The 21,403-nt window shown below is 41.8% G+C and overlaps 1 protein-coding gene across 1 annotated transcript in view; it reads right to left on the reverse strand.

The window, feature by feature from the left end:
• Nucleotides 1-1,925, reverse strand: part of CEMIP2 (cell migration inducing hyaluronidase 2) — a gene marked incomplete at both ends in the record, with an annotated part of 37,402 nt that extends 35,477 nt beyond the window's left edge. The window contains one exon of the mRNA XM_082497405.1: nucleotides 1,601-1,925. Coding sequence (XP_082353531.1) covers nucleotides 1,601-1,925 — 325 coding nt within the window. The remainder of the gene's footprint in view (nucleotides 1-1,600) is intronic.
• Nucleotides 1,926-21,403: the final 19,478 nt, after the last annotated feature.

A 21,403-nucleotide genomic window follows, 5' to 3' on the forward strand; every position in this document is an offset into this window, starting at 1 on the left:
AACGCAGACAAAAAAAGCCCGACTACTAGGTCTCAGCAACTCTTCCTGCAATATCCCCAGTACCCCCAGTGATCCATCAACCATCTGCCAACCATGCATTCAGTGCAAAAAATCCACAGAACTCAATGCCTCTGGAATGAGCTACTGCGGACGAAGCAAAACCATTCCAAAACCACTTACGCTTTTCAAAAAGACAAGCCATCTCCTTCACATTATCGGCTTTTAAAGCATAAAGGGACTATTTTACGTATCCCACAGCACACAATAACACCTCACTTCTACTAAGGCCACCATGAAAATCTACAACTTATAGTTAATTAAAAGTTCAAGTATTGGTATCAAAGTTCCCCCCCTCCCCCCAGAGTACTCCTCATAGTCAACTGGATAAGTCACCCTTCAGCCTTCTCTTGAACTTGTCTGCAACCAAAGTACTTACTGCAGATATGTACCCCTGTTACCAGTGATCTGGATCACAACATTGCAATAACTTTCCATTTACTACTCCCTCAGGGTTTTTTTGTTTTCCTTCACAATTATTAGGAAAAGTCAGTAACTTCACCGAAGAAGAGGGTGCCACCACCAAGAGTGTTCCCGCTAGATGTATGCGTTCATTTTGTACTGCCATCTGAAATCTTCAATTGATTATCTAATTTGTTCAGCCTGTGTTGCATTGACTTTGGAAACTGAATCTTTTGAGTTACTATGCCAAAAGCCACCGAGGGAGGAGTCGTAAGTCTGTTGTGTTACCATAGCCAAGAGCTTCAATTCACAACCCTGTTTAGCTTTTAGAAACCTGACTTCTGCCTAAAAAAAAAAAAAAAAAACAAAAAAACCAAACCAAACCAAAAACCACAACAACAATAAAAAAAACAGAACCCAAAACCAAACAAACAACAAAACAACCCATGCTCTGATCTATACTACCAACCTTCAGCAATCGCACCACATAGCAACTCCTAACAGTATTTGGCCAGAGGGATGTATACTTAGTGATCAGTGGTTAATCACATCACCTGTTCACACTTTATGACACTGACACATTTGGGAGGTCTTCCGAATTCCATGAAAGTTGCCCAGTTTCCTAAGATAAGCTGAAAAAAGTCTGGGCTGACAGATCAAAAAGGTCCCTGCCCAATTTGTGTATAAACAAAGCAAACACATACTGTTGGTATAAGTTCTGGCAGATTTTTAAATATTTTCACTTGAACACTCTACCTCCCTCAGTTACTGCTTAAACAGACAGGATTTCATTTTGCCTGCAATTCGTCAACGTATCAGACAGCTTCTTCTGCAGACAAAAATAACTACACTTCCACAACATTCACACTTCTTTCCCCCTCACCTGTAGTCTTTTACTGCTATGCCTTTTTGCTTCATGTAAGTAAACAAATCATTCACAGTAAAAACATATGAAAATAACACTGACAACATAAAAAGGAGCTGATCTTAGCCCCCAAACACTGCTTCTCTCCATGTTAAAATTGCAGTAAACATCCTATTTTTGCACTTAACTTTTAACACTAATCCTGATGCTGAATTACTGAATTACGTTCACAGGGACCATAACTTTACGGATGACTTTGTTTGCGAAAGAACTTACCATCTGGAGCATATTTTGAAGCTATTCCCAAAAAAATCCCCAGTGCAACAAAAAGCGAAAGGCTAGAAATGGCAAAACAAATGAGCGTATTTTTATGCCTGTTGGCTTCTGCCTGGCGGCGGTGCTGATCCACTGGTAAGGACGGGAGTCTCGTCCGGGCTTCTTGTCTCGCAGAGGTAAATTCGGCTGCAGCATGACTCTGCGCAGGCGGCGGGGGACGGAGAGGGGCAATTCTCCCCGGGACGTACCCCGAAGACCTGTGGTTGCTCCCGTTCTGAGGCCGGAGGAAAGCAGGGGTGCTCCCCCTGGCATCAGTGTCTTGCATGTTATAAAGTCACTGGAACACGCACACACACACACAGGGGAAAAAATAAGAGAGATGCTTTCAGAATACAGAGTACAATACATAAAAGAAAAAAAAAAAACAAACAACAACAACAAAAAAAGAATTTCAAGCCACATGCCTTCTTCAGAACAGCAGCCACTGAAACTGTGGCTATTTTCAAAGTATCAGTCACTCGGTTGCCACTGGTCATTTGCCATGGTGTAACAGCTTGAAACAACAGCATACATATCTTCAACATAATCAAACTCAAAAGCATCCGTTATGGGAACACAGTAAAGCACAGTCCATTTCTTCATTGTTCCACTAGGTATTTTTCACAGAGCGTTTTCACAGTTAACTTGTAGTATGCGATTAAGAAACTAGCCGAACAATGAGAGAGCTAGCAACCCTTTCTTCCCCACAGTTATGCAAAGAATGCCTAATTTCTTCTGCACGCAGAAGCTGAACAAACTCCTCATTGTTTTCCTTTATGGAAAAGGAGCTGAAAGAGATAACCCTTCCTTCCACACTGGAAACAGTAAAAAGCATTTACATTTAATACATAAAATACAATTTTATTTATATCCACATTGATGCAACTTCACCAACGCTTTTAATTAGCTGAGACTTATAGAGCCTGCAAATTCTTAATTTACTCACAGCAGGGTTCCATTGCTAGTAAAGGTGCACCAGGAATGGTCCTGTAAGAAAGTCATATGCATCTTGTTCAGCAAACATCGTGGCTTTTCTCGTTGCTGAGATGCCTGGGTTTGGACACAAAGCCTGGAAGCAACATGACCACTCCAAATCTCTGTACCTTTCACCCTCAAGTGAGTGCTACTTTTATTTCAGTTGCTAGTATCATTTCCATCTTTTTTCTCAAGCAACCGGTGAAGAAAGTCTACCCAAAACATCACTGCCTGTCCCATATGTGCCAGCACGCTAACTATCCTAACCTACCAGGCTTTTGTGGTTTGCTTTGAGACATGCAAAAGTGCATTTGACTGTTTTCTCAGGCTTTCTGGTCAACTGTGTTGTATTGCATGGAGTACTGACAAAGCTGGCATGATTTTTTTTTTATTATTATTACAGGGGTTTTTTTTGAAAAGGCTGCTCAAGTTTCAGTTAACTGAAACCTAACTTTCTAAACTAAATCCTGAAGGGGGTTTAGGCATAAGTCACATGTATTAAATAGCAAAATGAATTATGAAAATAAAAGCTACCAATAATGGAAGAGCATAAAGATCCTCTTTCTCTTCCATTAACAAAGGGAAGTCTGAGCCACACTCTGAAGTGCCAGGCACGCTGGTGAAGGAGAAACGTGACAACTTCAATCTTATTATGAGAAGCAGCAAAGGAGCCTTTTGTCTCGCATGCTGCAAAATCTGATACTTCACTGTTTTGAGGCAAAAGAGTTGTTATTACTGAACAGGCTGGATTACCCTTTCATGGGAGACAATGCATCTCCAGATGTACGCGCAAGGACAATAAAGGCACCGAAACATTAACTGGAGTAGTCATCCCAGAGTGCAAAAAATTATGCCAAGTCCTCCAACAGCGTTTCTGACACCTGTCCATTGTAGCAAATTGATTTTCACCATTCTTCTTGCTGTTCTTTGAGAAACTATTTCCCAAGCCTAATCCTCTGCTCTCAAACTTAACTGTCCAGTGCGTTATGAGCGCTGTGGAACAGTTTGATTTCACGACATGTGCTTTTACACTCAACTAGTCATCTTTCAGCAGTCAAAACTCAATCTTTTCTATGTTTTAGAAGCAATATTAAAAGCTGACTAGAGAGGAAGCTTTTCAACTAATTCTAAGACATTATTTATGTCTAGCTGAAACAAATACTGAAGTATCTTTTTGATTAAAAACTTAAAAAAATCTCAATGTTGGACCAGATTTCCTTAATGGTTTGGACTGCCAACTCCTTAAACTTGGTTAAAAGGTTTTCAGATATGGCATTTATCTATCACACTGACGAAATGACTACAGAGCGTTCATGATAATGTGACACAAAGAGTTAACAAGTTTGTTAATTGCTCAGCTTTATCAACTAAATCCAGAATGGTTATGCAAAACTAAACTTACTTTTACAAAATAATTTTACCACAATATTGCCTGCTAAGGCCTTTAAAAGTACTGCTATCCCTTTAAAGAAAAAAGTCATTCATTACAACAGGCATCAAAAACACTTACTTGTGTCACATTTCAAGCATATTTTGTTTTGTACAAAGCATTCTGCCTTGTTTGCAAGCCTCATTTTGCAAACTGCAAAAGTTTTCCATCTATCCCACTCAAGTGCAAACACAGGTCACCCAAGGACAGGTGGAAAAGAAACTGCAGAATCACTGTCTTGCCCATTACAAAATAAAAATAGTGAAACAAAGCCATGAGGAGATACTTAGCACAATCAAAAGAATTACTATATAGTTTTCCATTAGAAGAGGAGTAAACATTTCAACACTTCCTTCCCTCTTACTGTGTTATTGGAAATTCTCTAGCTGAAAGAAGGATCTTCTCTATCCTGTAGAGCACCTGCTGGCTTTTCTTTAAAACTGAGACCCATTGATAATCTGATTCAAATTCCCGACTTGTTTATTTCCAGTCTGTGGAAGTCTTCAGGTAGCAAGTGCGGTGATTGGCTATATGGCCAGCGACATCCTAGCGACTGGTTATTTGTTTGCACAAATACAGTTTGACTAAAATGCAGGGGCAGGGGGAATCTGTTTGAACTATTTAAATACCACATTTCCCTGCAAGTGCCCATGCACCTGAATTTTTCGATGTAACACTTCTTCCTTCTCCACCCAAGGTTTGCCATTTCCTTTTGACCTGTGCCTATGCTGTGTTCCTTTAAAAGGAAAAAAAAAAAAAAAAGCAATAAATGTTTATATGTTGGTATCAAAGGCCACAGCAGATGATTTGCAATTAAAAACACCAGAGAGGAGTGGCTTCTGTCACCAGGTTCTGCTAAACCCACAGAAGTTAAGAGGTCACCTGAAGGATCTTATGACCCGGGCATCTCCTCCTGATGTCCTAGACAAGAACACTACCAATTTTACTGCACTGTAGTGTACAGAATGATGCAGTATTTTACTTTGCAGCTTGCTTCACAGTGAGTTCACTAAGAGTCAAGTTCTTGCACAATATTCAACCAGTTACCTAACAGTATTATACAGAATTCAATCTCTACAAATCCGTTATTTGCCACACCATTCAGGCAGGCTGCTATTTCAGTATTCCCCAATTTCTCACCCTTCAGCAAGATATTATGCAATATTTTCAAATCCATTATTCACCATGGCTTTTAGTCAGCGCCACACCTAAGTACGCGCTGCCAGATCACCAGTACCAGGGAAGCTTCCAACACACAGATTCAGCTAGAGCATCCCAGATGCTTCAGCCCACTATGTACTCGGTACCGCTCGTCTGCTGCAAGGCTACGCTATTTGCACATCACTCTTTTGCAAGACTAGTGCTACTCCACACACTCCAGACTTCTGCTTATGCACCCCCTCCCACAACATAAGCAAGCAAGTACTTCTCATACTCATCACATCAGCCAAATCAGCTTAAACTACTTTCAAAAAAAACCAAAAAAAAATAACAACCCAAAAAAAACCCCCAAGCCAAACCCAAAGTTTATTTTGCACAACATCTAAGTAAAAACAGTGGATTACCTGCAAGTCTGGCTCTGCCAACAGAGCATCTGAGCTGTGTGGACAGCAAACGCCAGCAGGCAGACAGCAACAAGCCACTGAACAGGCTGCAACATCTCCAGTCTCCTCACGTATTCCTTCACCACTTTTAACCTGTGCCACTACTGCACACTCATACAAGCCCACATTGTTCCACGCTGGCAGAAACTAGAAACACATGCCCTGTACAACCAAGGGATAACATCTCAACCTTCTGAGACGTGCATGTGCACCCAGAAGCAAGCGGCACGCTTATCTGTTACTCGGTTCGGGGCTGGCTTCTGGGAAAGGAATCGGATTCTTTCACAAGATAATTCAAAACATGACCTGTCACCACCCAGAATGTGAGAAATATACCAAGATATTTCACACTTTTTAGTGCAGCAAAACACATCAAACATACTAGAAAACTTGCACCCTTTCACCTCCTCAAAACTTTGTAAACAAAGTACGCTTACCCCCATACAGTGCAAAGAAATTAATGCTTCCCTTAAAGCACGTTTTAAGGATGCTGACCTATTACCACACAATTTAATCTCAGAGTATATAATCACCACTAAGGAATAGACTGAGGAAGGGTGGGGGAAAAACCACACACATCAAGAAAAATATTTCCTCATGCAGTACAGCGCCACATGGGTTCCTGCTGCTTTCCTGGCACAGGCACTGGCCTGGTATGAGACCACAGGGCAGCGAGGAACCCAAGAGGAGGGAAAGGGACCAGAAGTCAGTATTAAAAAGTTCCCAAGTAGCTACAATTACTGAACAGAAAGTGGTGTAAAGCAAACTCCTAAAGTATGATGTGCACACCTTTACAAGCCTCAGAGCTGGTCGACTGCAACAGAGATACTAATTTCAGGACAGTATTTCAAGTTTCTTCGAAGTCCCCAGTTCAACAAATCTCAACCTCACCATTATGAAAATTAATGGTTCACAGTAGACTCATGCTTTCCTATCTGTTTCCACATTTTTTTCCACTGCCTTGTTTTGAAATTACACTTATTCACTATGATAACAGACAGCATGTTTGGAGGAACCTACTTTTCCACAGAAAATATACATGCACAGTAAAACACATTAACACAGTTAATGATGGAAATCACAACAGTGTTTACAACTGCCTGAAAAATCCCAGCTGACCTAAAAAAAAAAAAAGTGAAAACGCTAAACATCTATCACCTACAGTTTGCTGCATGCCACCACTGAGTCTTCTCCCTTGCCCAGCAGTTCCAGAAGAAAATCAGAGGACAAGCAGCAACAGAGAGTGGGAAACAGATACAGAAACACAGCAAGAATTATAAACTTTGTCCAAAATGAGTTACATTGCACCAGATTTTCTGAATTTCCTGTGTAGCAACTATTAATTTCAGTGAAGTTTTTGGCACACAGAAAACACACAAAATTGCATGATATGCAACCACTGGAAACTACTCAAGCTGAGGACCACATTTCTTAAAACAAGTATTTCCAAAGTACCACAGACCAAGAGACAGAAGTGCAAGCATGCACAATATTTACAATATAAGACAAAGTCTGTAGATAGAAGTAATCTTCATCTGCTGGCCTAATGAAATCTTTTGAGCATACAAATCTCTCTCCAAATCAGAAGCAAATTTCAAACCTATATATGAGTAGGGAAAGTTTAATTACATACATTTAACTAAAATGTTTTGCATATCACCTATCATCTATGGATTAGAAAGGACGCTGGGGCATGGGGGAGAGGATCATGATAAGATTGCTTCCCAAGGGAAAGAGACAGGTAATTTGCAGCCTGTGGAATATGAGTTTGCCTGTGGGAACAAGTATGAAATCACAGCACATCAAGCAAAACCACTCTCAGATTCATGGCTTACAGCATACAGGACAGCCATGAATTTAGTTCCTAGCCTCTTCTGAAGGCGTTTGGTAGATCTCCATTAAGGATAAGGCTGAAAGGTCAGAGGCAAAGTGGGGTTTCGTACAAGAAAAATGGTTCCCCTTTCCAATGACAACTGGGCTTTCATCCTTCACCCACAGTTTGTGTAAATGAGCTCTGCAGCAGTCGCCTGGTTCCACTGACATAATTGTCAGGAAAGCACTTGACGCATCTAACTTTTCAGAAAGCTCACGTACAAAATTTAGGCGTTTTTGTTAGTTCTTCTGGAGAGATGTGTCTTACTGCAGAAACTGCAGGGACGTGTTGTCTTTTCCAATTCCTGGACACCAAACATTATTCTGCAAGCATTCAAGTGCTCTCAACTGACCTCAAGACACTGCTATTTTCAGTCTGTTCTAATATGTTTGTAACATCTTCAGATCTTGCCCATTGAAACAAAGAAACATAAACCAGAAGCTACAGAATCGAACTGTGGTCAGTGTATCTAAAATGATGCCTGACACTTCCAGTGACTTCAATTTTTTCCCCCTTTGTTTCTTTTTGACACAGTTATTCTTTATAAATCACTTACAAATTGGGAAACTCTATTCTGGTTTTCATTCCTTGTTAAAACCATATCACGTTCTGCTGGAGGAAATTATTCAGAAATCGTTTGTGTCTTTACCTACAAGAGAACAGACAAATGACTGAAATATAGAGGATCCAAGAGAGCACACTAGGAAATACGGCACGTGCACTGAAATAGGCAACGTGAATGGAATAATTTTTACCATTTCTCTCATTTTCAGAAATGAAAGATTTAATAACTTGCAGAAGACATCAAGAGTGGAAACTTGCATTTTAATTATGCATCTGCCATTAGCTTGTTGCATGAGTCACAGCTTATTTGGGCCCCAAGCCTGTAACATGAGAAAAAAAGTGGTCACTAGCCTCACAGGGACATTGTGAGGGTTAGTTTACAGAATACTTTGGTCTCCCTCAGGTCAGCGATGCATCTCAGTACAAGCCTACTTTTAAGCAAATAAATAGCTCTGCTTAAGTCAACAGCTTCCACGTGAAAGTAACGGATTTGCAGCATTCACCTTAGAGAACCTGAAGAAGACGGTAGGGAAAAAAAATAAAAACAGGAAAAAAGTATTTTTTTAAACAAATTCTCATCTTGATGATAAGAAGATATCTGATACAGATATCTGCAGTCTCTAGAAGAACACAAATCCCATCCACAGCTACAGCTTAGGAATACATTTCAGAAATTTTTTCTATGTAATGGTAATACGCTTAAGAGAAGTCAAATTTAATTCTGGCACTATCTTGAATCACTGATGAAACAGAGTTCTTCCCTGCAATCAACTCAAGAGGTGGAAGGTGACATTAGGTATCTATTTTCTTCCTATTAAATTAGAAAAGCTCTCATAAATAGATTATAAACATATACAACAGTACAGAATAAAACAGGCAGTGGGGAAGAGTCAGATCCCATATTTAGCTTTGGTCAACAGACATGAGGATAAATACTCCAAGAAACTCCTGAGTTTATTGATAGAATGACTTAATAATCAGTGGGTCTTCATGTTTAATCTGTATTTAAACCATGAATCACTAGCATAACATGCTCTTTTCCATATCAGCATATACATTTCTTTCTTCTTCATCCTGGTTCTTTGTACTTATCCTGTTTTTTTCCTCAGGTAAAGCTCTCAAGTTCTTACAATGTTTTTTCAATCCAACTCAAATTTCAGTAAGTGATATGTGACACCTTATTCTGCTTATTTGAAGGATTGTCTGCAGTTTTTTATTGTGCATCAGCCATAAAGAAAACAATGCTGCTTGGGAAGCTTGAACTGCTGTAGCTGCACACCCACATTCTTTTAGAGTTGTCCTGTGTTTGTATGAGCCAAGTTAAATGAGTTTTCATTAAAAGATAATTAAGCTAAGAGGTCCAAATCACATCCACCGAGCAAACAGCTGTGACATCAGCACCTCCTAGCTGTTTGAACCCCCAAAGGATTCTTCATCCTGGAGAAGGATGACTAAGAGAGAGGATATATGACATAGGTCCACACAGTCAGAAGTAGCGTCTGAGAATACAAATGACTGTTCATGTCTCTTCCAAGGAAAAAAGAAAAAAATAGCAGACATAAAGAGGTTTCTGAACCTGACTCAGTGCTGGATGCTACGGACTTCAAGAATTCACGCAGGTTGAAAGAGCAACAAGATCACAGAAGAGAAGTCAGTCGAGGATTGTTGCACAAACAATACTGCCTCGAGCTTAGGAAGTCCTTGAACCCTAAGATGCTGAAGGCTGGAAGCAGTGGTACCATTACACAGTATCTTTACCAGACATCTATTACTCACCACTGTCAGACATGGGGTAATTGTCTGGACGGACACTTTGCTTGATATGATGCAAGTTTGCTTTAAGATCTTGTTTAACTGTCTTCTTCTGCCCCCACTTCTCCAAAATCACCTCCTCCTAGAAGGGCCAAATCCCGCCTCAGCTCAGTCACTGCAGTTGTCTGTTGACATTATCAGCACAAATCACACCTTTACCTGATGGTTTAAATTTATGTGCCAGACTGACATATGGTAGCTGAAACACAGGAACGGTTTTCATTTTGCTGTAGCAAACGTGGCCTCCAGCAGAAGGGCAGGGCACATAACAGCTAAATCAGCCAGAGGACAAAGCCTTAAAAGTAACGGTCTTGTGAAAAGAGTTTCCACAGCTAAGCTAACGCAGGGTAACTTGGCTGTATGTCCGAATGCCAACACCCTCTATGGCTCTAAGGTATCACAGGAGTCACAGAACTACACAAGTCAAGAGCCTGGTAAATAACGTACGGCGACTTAACTTACACGACATAAAACCCTTGTACAATTTTAGAAAAGAAAAAAACATTTTCCATCATTTCCCTTTTATAAAAATCACAAAGAGCACATTCGGGATATCTCGTATGAGAAGCAAATCTTCGAAAAGCAAAACAAAGCCTCCTAATCCACCATTAAGTATGCATTCTGCTGAGCTAGTGGCTGCATTCATATTTTGGATTACTGTGGTAAATTCCTTTCTATGAAACTCCAAGAACTTTGCACCCAACAGCCAAGCCCTGCAACATCCTGCCAGGTATAGCTAGTCATTTTGCGTGACTGCACTACCCTTTTTTTTTCCCTTCTTCTTCTTCATCCCATGCGCAAAAAAAAATGGAAGAGTTACTAGTACATTCCCTTTTGTTAACCTACTTCACAATAAAGGAATAAAATCATTTACAAGTTCTAAAGTATGCATTTATTGATGTCTTCAGTATTTCCTTTCCATATTGGCAAATACATCACTTTTCTCCCTCACATCTTTCTTCAAGGTATATATTTTTCAACTCCCTCTCCATTTCCTTTCTCAGTATTACTATTCCAAGAAAATATTTCTGTGGATTTCTACATCCACATCTACAAACAATTCATTCCCATTTGTCTTGCCAAACCCATCTCCATTAAATCAGTAGTGAAACCCTTTTTAGTAAAAATAAACTGAGAATGGATCCAGTCTAATCATGATTTAACTCCAAACAAGAAACCGTAATTTACAATACAGATTTTAATCACATTTTGACGTATACTTTAGTGGATTTTATAGAACTGCCTCGCTAACGCAAAGAATGAACTTCACCAATATACTTCAGACCATGCTCCTATCGCATAATTTTTTTTTTAAATACAGAAAGTGAGATTTACTAGATGATAATTGTCCCACTAATTTCTGTCATCAGGTTTTAAATCACTGGTGCAAGCACGCAGAAGGTGAAGAACAGAGTCACTGCAAGCACCGGGGGAGGAGCTTCCTTGCAGAGATGCACAATGCGGCCGGTGACCTGAGGAGCTCCTTTAGGTGTGGGGTGGAGGTATTGGGGTGTACCTCTACAGCTGTGGAGGCTGTAGCATCAGCCCCCAGCAAACGCTGGGCAACAGGTTCCTCCTCCTCCCCGGCACACCCCCAACGCCTGTGCAAGGCAGAACAAAGCGGAGGTGGAGCTCTGGTCCCTGCAGAGGGTGGTCAGTACCTTCCCAGGGGTAAAGAAGCAAAGGGCTCACTCATACTCAACAGGCAAGATAAACGTAACCAAGTCACTGAATAACATCCTTGACATTTCTAATACCCGTCTTTGCTCCCTCACATGGAGGAAAAATAACGATCTGCAGAATACTGCTCGTTTTCTGCAAACAGGACTTCCACACCAAGAAGCTGGACTGACTTACTTCAAAATACACAAAAGTAGCATGTTAAAACTGCTTATTAAAGATTTTTCTGCAACACGTTGGACACATGATAAAAGAAATTAATGACTATGCATGACATTAATAGCAAATTAATAAGTTATTTGTAATTAAAGAATGTTTCTAGTCCAGATTGTCCAAGGTATGCAGGCACCTATTTGCATCTTTGGTAATAAGAATGTTGTTTTGAAGTATTTAAATCAGACTGAAAAACACCTGTCCCCCTGCGCCCTATCATTACTCAAGGAAATAAAATCTAACCTCCTTTCAAGTACAAGCTATTAAAACATCTATCGACTGAGTTTTAAAAGAAAAAAGTAAAAAAAAAAAATTAAAAAACCCCACCAAGCTGTAAAATAACAGAGAAAGTCCCACAATTTGTTCTTCAAGCTTCTAGGATCAGTAGATTTCCTTGTGCTGTACCTATTTTTATATTCATGCCTTAGAGGAAAGACAACCTTTTTGTTCCCCTGCCCCATCCCCTGGTTTGTCAACTTGTAAGAAATGCAAACTGTGGCACCAAATGGTAACTCTTCCAGTCATGAGACCAGTTACAGCTGGGGAACCTTCAATGGATTTTACAAGGCCTGCTGAAAATAACGTTTTTTTCCACACAGGGGCCACCATCCTCTACAGCTTAGTGTCTCCACCAATTAGCAACAAGTCTGATGAACAGCTTAAAAACTTCCAGCCAACCCTCACCACCACCTTCCCTGCAAAATATAGTGGGGCTAAAGCATTAATGTTCATAATTAAGAAACCCTACAGTCCGCCACGGAGAAAATACCTATCCACATCTCAAAACAGCACACGCCACAGCTACTGTTCAGATCAGATGCTGAATTTCAGGGGACACTTCTGCAATATCACTTTAGGAAAGACCTCACGGTAGTCCTCTTGCCTTCCATGTGTGTTTCCCCCCCGCTCCCCCCCTTTTTCTTCTTTTTGCTTCTGAATTCCTCCATAGCTAGAGGCATTAGTTTTACATAAAACTGTTATTCTTCTGGGCGCTTTGCCTAGCTCGAGCCCCTGGTATACACTCTGCGGGATGCTGTATTAACAGGGAGACAGCAAGAGCAGCAGGCCCAAAAAAACCTTGATCTGGCAGAAGATTTCACGTTCGTGCAGGCAGTGCGCAGGATCCGTGTAGACAAAGCACCTCTGAGAGCTACCGACTCCGAAGAACAAAGATGAACCACCCCTCCTCCCTACCACTACCCACGGGCTATTTCGCATCAGTAATGTAGATAAGCTGTTACGAATCTTTTTCTGCGATTCATCAAAACTTGACCGATGCCACCTAAAAATTTAAGTGCTGCTTTGCCATCCTTACTGCACGGCCTTTGTCAAGCCCCAGGCACTATTTCCTTTATATAAGTATTCGGGAATATCAAAATCTCTTCCCTTTTAAAGAATCCGTGCACACTGATTCACATTTAAAAGACAAACGAGGATGGTACCTCCGGCACCCACCCCTCCTCTTAGGCTGCGACCTCGCACCACCGCACGCACACCCTTCTCTTTCATCAGCAGGGCCGAGATACACCGCACCCGCTGCCCCTTCCACGCCCCTGGGCCAGCGAAGCTGCTGGTGGCCAGGAAAGGCGACCCACCACAAGCCCCGCCACCCGGGGACGCCCACCAGGGCAAGGTCCCAGCGCTGCCACCGCCGCGGACGCGCTCTGCGCCCAGCCCCGGCTTCCCAGACCCGCTCGGGGAGCATCGCCCCAGCGCGGACACCCTGCCCACCGCCTCACACCCCACGCACAACCCCCCGTCCCCGCCGCACCTGCCACCGCACCCGCGGCGGGGCGCGGAGCCCACACCTGCCGGCCGGGGCCGGGCCGGGCCGGGCCGGGGCCGGGTGGGGGCACCCACCGCCTCCGCCACCAGCGCCCCGGGACGCGCTCGCACAGCCCCGGGCGGAGCAGGCGCTGCCGTCCGCCGCCGGCCCTCCCCGCCCCGCCGCCCCCGCTCCCTCCCCTCCCCTCCCCTCCCCTCCTTCCTTCTCTCCCCTCCCGCCGGCCCCGGGAACAAAAGAGGCCGGTGCCGCCGCGGCCGAGCAGGGCAGCCGTCACAGGCCGGCCCCCGCCCCGGCGGCTCGCCCGCTCCGGCAGGCCCGGCCCGGCCCGCCCCGCCGCTTCTCGGGTCCCCGTCACCCCTCTCCGGTCCCTGCCCCGGACCGGGCGCGTACTCACCTGGGCCCGGCGCGGCGCGGCGGCGCGCTCAGGGCGGCGGCATGGCGCTCCCCGCCCCGGACACGGCGGGAGGCCGCCGGGCTGCTCGCCACCTCCCGCCGCTCCCCGCCCCGGCTGCCGCCCTTACGCAATTGGCAGCGGCCGCAGCTTCCCCCTACTCCGCCTCCGCCTCCGGGGGGCGACGATCCCCGGCCCCGAAAGGAGGCGGCTGCGCCCCGCCGCCGCCGCCCCGCCTCCGCGCCGGGGGAGGAGCGGGGCCGCCCCGGGACCGCCCCGCCCCGCACCGAGCTCCGCCCGGCGCCGCGCCGCCCGGCCCGGCCCGGCCCGGCCCGACCGGTGGTGTCCGCCGCCCGGCGGGGCTGCAGCAGACCGCCCCTCACCCCCACAACCACCCGGTCCCTGACCCCACGGCTGTCCTCAAGGCGGGGTGGAAAAAAGCCTAAATTATAGCTAAAAGACCAAAGGCAGCGTTAGATGCCCATGTCTTAAAAAAAAAAAAAAAAAAATCCAGGTTACAAGGGCAGCGGTGCAGCCAGGGGAGGTGTAAAAGGTCCCCGGTGCAGGGAAAGGAGCGGGGAGACAGCCAGGGGAGGGACAACGTGCGGTGCCCGGAGGGCAGCGGGCAGGGACGCGGCAAGGGGAGCCGAGGCAAGGCGAGTAAACTAAAAAGTAGGGTAAAAAGAGCGAAAAAGCAGAAAGGTGGGAGGCGGCTAACGTTACGTGTGGGCTTACCGGGCTGGAAGGGAATAGAGAATGAAGTTACTGACAAGAGTCGTAGCCCGGGAAAGTCCCTGATTTGGGGAAAAGAACTAGCTGGAAAATCTGGTTCCACTTCCTGGGGATTTTTTTTTTTTTTAAAAAGCCTGATTTGGAGTAAAATCAAACTAAACCCCCCAAAACGTTCTGAATTTCATGGAACCCATGCCTGCGGCTGTTCCACAGCAAAGAACGTAGTGTAGAAACTCTGGTGTAGAAACTCATAGGGACTGTGAAGCTGCAGGACTTACCTTTGCTGCGGACCCGGAGCTCCAGGGCACCTCAGCCTCCCAGGCTGTCAGCTTTGATGTAGATGTGACAACGGGCTTCTCTTAAGTTTGGGACCTCCCACCGTTTCCAGAGCACCGAGGTTGGGCCAAACTCATTACAAATCAAATCCAAAAAAAAAAAAAAAAAAAGGCAAAAAAAAAAAAAAGCGCCCTGATCAGATTCGGGAGGCTTTCAATGAAATGGTTCGGGAAATACAGCCAGCGTTTTCCAACGTGATTATTTCCTTGGGAAGATTCCAGGCAGCTGGAAACGAAGTGATAACTCATTTATATTCCTATAAACACTGCCCCACGTAACTTTAGTTCTAGCGATTTCTTCTTTGTTTACCCGCAAGCACAGCCTGTGTTTGCTCACAGCATATGGAGACATCTAGTGACTAAATAACAAACTGCAAGTCAGCTTCAATTAGTCTGAAATCCTAAAGAGATTATACTGGGATCCTTCGCTTGCGATATTTCACCAGGACTGCAGCATTCAGGGTGGTACAACTGCCAACCGCCCCACCACAAAACAGCAGTTGCCGAATGGAGAGACCGCGATGGAACGAGCAGCTGCACTAACTCAAGTGGTGACTGCGACTGCAGCTCCGCCGCACAGCTTGAGCTTCAGGCCATAGCTTTCAGGGCTGAGATTTAGAGTAGTACATTACTCAAGACAGAGATTTGTCTGTGTAGACACAAAAGAGTTTTGCACAGTTCCGAACTTGCCCTTCTCACTACATCACAGTGAAGGAAGCCCTTAGGCGCATAAATAAGGCAGTTTCATCTTCACTTTGATCATGTCTCCGTGTTTCTGTTCCTTCTACTTTAGCTTTTTTTTTTTTTTTTTTAATGCCTAGGAGCACAATCCTTCTAACATGTGTGATTGTAAATCTTTGCCTCGTTTCAACAAATGCACATGCAAACTGAATATTTACATTTGCCAATGACTTTGGCTGAAATTGAATGGAAGGTATTTTATCTTTGCTTAATGTGAAATTCAAATACTTCAGCTGAAAAAAAATTCCCAGTTTAAAAAAAAAAAAGTCAGCATGGCACTTGACATCCATTTTATACATGTAATGTTATGTTTGTGCATGAACTGCACATATAATTAATTCAGTTGTCTATGTGGATGGGCAAATTGTGTTCATGTGCAGTGAAACTGCAGCAAATAAGCACATTTTTACTGCATGCACTGTTTTTAGTACGTCTGACTTTCTGAAAGTTGTTTTTTTTTTAATATCCAAACACTCTTCAAATTATCCTTTGTCATATAATGCTGTTTAAAAAATAATGCTGGATTATTCCTAAGGAATGCCAATTGTAACATAATGTTCATGCAATTTAATTTGTGGACATCCCTGTATTCCATAAATTAATTATTTAGGGTGAAGTTTTTCCTTTGAGAAATTATTTTTACTTAATGCAGTATTTCCACAAAAAATATCTAGAAGGGTGATTTTGCCAGATGGATATGTTTTCTGTTCTCGTTAAATAATAGAACTAAACGCTTCAAATGCATTATTCTTCAAACACTTCTGTTTTTCATTAACACAAAGCACTGCTTATCCACTGGAAAGATAGGAGCCCAGGAACAGAAGTATTTACTTTCTATATGTGTGTATACAGAATGAAGAAACACAGACTGCTGATCAGCATTCCCAGTCATAAGCCTTGCAGAGAGCTCATTTCAGTGATACCTGGGTAGATGTTTGCTAGTACTACTACTACATGAGGGCATAAAAGAGAGACACTTCTACATACTGTAAGTAGTCTGAAGCTAAATACATTGCATTCTATATGTACGCGCGTGTATGTGTGTGTGTACATTTTAGACAACACATGCAACCCATACTTGTCAGTCTTAGGCAAATCACAAATACCTGTCAGCTGTAAAAAGGCTAGAATGGAATTATCACCCAACAGCTATAATTTTTTTAAAGGGATGGATAGGTTTGAATAAAACAATCCCTAAATCCTCCAAGTATGTGAAAGATCGGACTTTCAGATTACCTGAGTATTTGAAATCTCTGTATCAAACCCAAATGGCACACTAAAGCATTACATCTCCATCTGGTATGACTTCTTTCATCATACTGCTTTGTGTTCAATCAGACAAAACCTTGGCCAAGTGTATGACCCAAACCTTAAAAACAGCAAAAGATAGACTTGAAAGAGGTCATTGATTCAGTTGCTAGATCTGATGATTTCAAAATAAGCAAGAAGGAAGCCAACTTTTGTCCTTCTGAACAAAAACAGGTACTAGGAGGCAGGGTGGGGGGAGGACAGTGGTAAGTACGACCAGTTACTAGTTAAAATTCTGTCCTATTCTCTGAATTCCCATCCATATCCTTGCAATTTAGAAATTCTTGCTGTTGGTCTATTGAGATAAGAGAGCAAACATACATATTTCTTTACTTATTTAAGCCTTTCTGGCATAAGTCCCAGGTACTCTGGCGTAATACCTTTTCCATATAGTAGCTGTGTTTTAAATTATCATACCAAACACATGGATTTTTAATTACTTCTTTGGGAGTCTAACACATCAGGTGGCAAAAAAAAGTTAAATTCCTGAAATAATACAAAAACTGCCTAGGCTGAGGGCAGGTTTGCTCTTGGTAAAAGCCTGTTCCTACTTTCACATACTGTACTTCAACCAAAGTTAACAGCAGTTAAACAAAATATAACAACAATTTAAGGGAGAAGACAAGACTTTAAAATGCATACTGGTGGATGTAGAGATAATTTGTAACCAGATTTCAGTAGGGAACAGTTTTAGTGTACCGCGTTCCCTTGCCCATTGAACAATCATGCCTTTTTCTTTACACATGTCAAAACAAACCCATATACAACTCATTTGCTTTTTGCAGGTCTATGAAAAAGTGTGAAGGAAGTTATTAGATAATTCATTTATTATGACTGAAATGAGTAATATTAAAAGCAAACAACAAAAGCCTGTGTTATGTGGAAAATGCATTGACTCAGGAGTTCAGAAATCTGGGTTCAGTCCTTACCTATCTCACACAAAAAATCTTTTAAATCACTGACAATGAGTCTCCTGTGCAGCAGTGATGCTGTCAGGAGACATGTGGCCTCAAGACTGCAGTATGTGCTCTGGGAGCTTCAAGGATTTCATCAACTTCCCTAAAGCTTCCCCTAATGACCCATGACTGAGTTCTGCCTAAATCCTACCTTTCATTCTTCCCCCTCACTTTGGCTGTTCCCAAAAATTTTACAGTGGAGAAACATGTCAGAATTTCAAGATTCTGGGTCATATAAAGATGAGAAACTGTTGAAACCCAGTAATAAAACCTGATAAATTTTTAGTGCCTTTTAGATTTTCTCCGCTGTAACCAGACACTGAGAGTGAATCAGCAAAATAATTTCAAAATTCCTGTTAATGAAGGGAGTATAGACAGCAGTGAAGGCTGAAGGGAGGATTCATAAACTGGGTTTTTAAAAGAATAGTTGAAAATAAATACAAAGAGCAAATGAGAGTGGGGTAACTGTGAGGAACCAGATCTACATGGATGGAAAACATGAAAAGGAGCAGATAATTGAGACAAAGGAAAAAGAAAAAAGGAAAAAAAAAAAACAAACACAGATATGAGTACAAGGAAATTGTATTTTGCCTTTTATACTTCTCCTAAAGTGCAGCTTGATGAAAGATAAAACGCAATGAATTCATATTGCATTAATTTTTAATATCATCTGAATAAAAGTCATAATTCCCTACCAAACCAATCCATCCACTCGCATTAAGAAACACAGATAATATTTTCTCATTGTGTTTACATTTTAGTTCAAAGTTATTAAAAACACGTGATTGTGATGGTCTTCTGCATTTAAACACTTTTTCCTTGAGAAGGCTTCCCTTGAAAGGTGTCCACCTTCCAAGGCACTTCAATATTTATTTTAATGTAAATTGGGCTGACATTTATGCCCTTTTTACTAGCAAACTGTAATAGTAAATTTGGCTTGCATTTAATGGAAATATTGATGGAAACTGATTGCTAAATGAGTTACCAGAAACAAAACCATAAGCAACATATTTGCTCGTTTGGTCAAGAATCATAAACAATATGTAACCACATAAAGGGTTAGGCTAGTCAATCCCATGAGAGTGGAGTTTGGAGTGCTGTGCTTGTAAGTCAAAAGCCACAGTCTACAGACCTTTACACATGTGTCAGAAATTTTTGATATACAACAGATTATGAGACATTCCACAATCCATAAAGCGGACTAAAAGTTGTTAAATACATAATTTCCTACAAATTGCTTGCCAGACTTTAAATGAGGCTATTTGGAATACCGATGTTCATTTGTGTTTCATTTCACGTGATTGGTGCAATCGCTTTAAAATTATGCACATAATATTTTTATGCCAGAAATTTATGTCCTGAATTTTTTGCTCTTTATTATCTTAACAGAGAATGATTTTTGGTTATGACTCTGTGAAATTTACAAGAAGAAGAGCAGCGCTTAAACCAAAGATTTCTGATCTGCATTCACATTAGCAGATATAGACAAGTAAGTCAGATACACGACAAAACTGTGTTGGTTTAAGCTTGGAGAAAGACGGAGAGTCTGACTTCCACTGCAGAGAAATGCACTTTAAGTGCTTTGCTTTTATGTTTATTTATTACATATCTGATTGAAGAGACAATATAAATGTTTTCACAAGTAGAAATGCTCAGGAATCTTACATAATTAAAAAGCATTAATTAATAACTCTGGAAAAAGAACAAAGCTATCATGCTTCTAGATTGTTGCCAAAACCAGACGTGAAAAGTGCTGAAAACCTGTATTTGCTGGTAACTCACTTCCTCCGAGAAAAAACATATGCAGGTAGGAATACTTTCTGCGTCTTTGAAAATATAACAGGTAAATTGCAACCTTAGAGCTCCAAGTTAGTGTTTGTTTCCATTAATTAAATCCATTAAAGTTTGAAACAGAACTTTCTATCAAACACTGCAAGACACATTTCATGCACAAGGTGATTTGCTAATGCAAATCTTTGTACAAAGCTTTGAGCTCTCACCTCTGATACACATTCAGACCATAGTCCTCAAAATTATACTCTTTCATAAAAATTTCTCTAAAATTCAATGAAAACGCATTTGACACACTTTTAAAGAAATATTGTAGAATAAGGCAGTTATGTTGCTTACCTTGTTCTGTACCAAAGCAATCATATGCATATGTAAAACTGGAGGGGTTTGTTTCCAGTAAATTTTCAGTTTTCTGTCAACACCGTGTGTCACCAAATGGCTGACTGAACCTTTTTCCTTTTGGGAAAGAACAAATACAAAGGCTAATCCCTGTTACAGGAAAAGTTATCTGTTGGGTTCCCTGCATAGGATATCATCCTGACCTTTAGTTTTTTACAAAAAAAAACAGGAATTGAAGTGTCTCATATGAATGACAGCCAAATGTGAAAACAAGAAGTATTTTTTTGCCCATCAGAAATGAATGCTTCTCAGAAGTGCATTTGCACAGACGTGCATTTGCAGCGCTACAGAACGTATACCACCTTAAACAACTGGAAGTTCAGCTTGAGATACTCAATAATCCCAAAGATCATGCCACTTTTTCAAAGTCACCTCCGAAAACAAGAGCTTGAGGTGAAAGCACAATCACCATTACTGGCTTTGCAGATTCATTTCTTTAATAAAGCACAAAGTGATACTAAAATGGAACTCTCCATACCAGAGCAGAGGTTCATCTAGCAAAGTAGCCTCTTTCCAACAGTAGCTGATGACAAGAGATGACAAGACTATAAAAAAAAGTTAAGTAAACACACATCAACACTTGGTGGACTACTTCCCCATCTTCCAATGATTTGCAGCTGTGGCACCATTGATACACTTCTTCTTACCAGCTTCTGTTAAAATAATCTGTTGCTTTCTGAAATCACATAAGTTCCTAGCACCCATGACATCCTGTGACAAGGAGTTCTGCAGCATAATTGCTTCTTGTAAGAAGAAATACCTCTTTCTGTTCAGAGCTTCCACTTACTCGTTTCATATGATACCTCACAGTTCTTGTATTGAAAGAGATGGTCATTCCTTATTCACCTTCTCCATGCCAAACCATCACATTCTCCCATACTTATCTCTTTTCCAATCTAAACATATTAAAAATATATATTTCTTTGTCCCTTACATGGAAGCTCTTTCACAGCTCCCCATCCTTATTGTTCTTTTGCCAATTTTGCTGCACCTTTTTTTTAAAAATGACAGAACCAGAACTGCAGTAGGCTCCAGAATATGAGCACCTTGGATTAAAAAAATCTGCTCTCTTTTTATTGTCTTCTCTCCAAGACCTTATTTTTGAACAGTAGCTGTTTAGAAGAGCCCATAATTGTGTACATAAACTTTATTTAAGATTTCCCAACAACTTCTAA

The sequence above is a fragment of the Vanellus vanellus genome (assembly GCF_965231255.1).
Source record: "Vanellus vanellus genome assembly, chromosome: Z".
NCBI classification, from domain to species: domain Eukaryota; kingdom Metazoa; phylum Chordata; class Aves; order Charadriiformes; family Charadriidae; genus Vanellus; species Vanellus vanellus.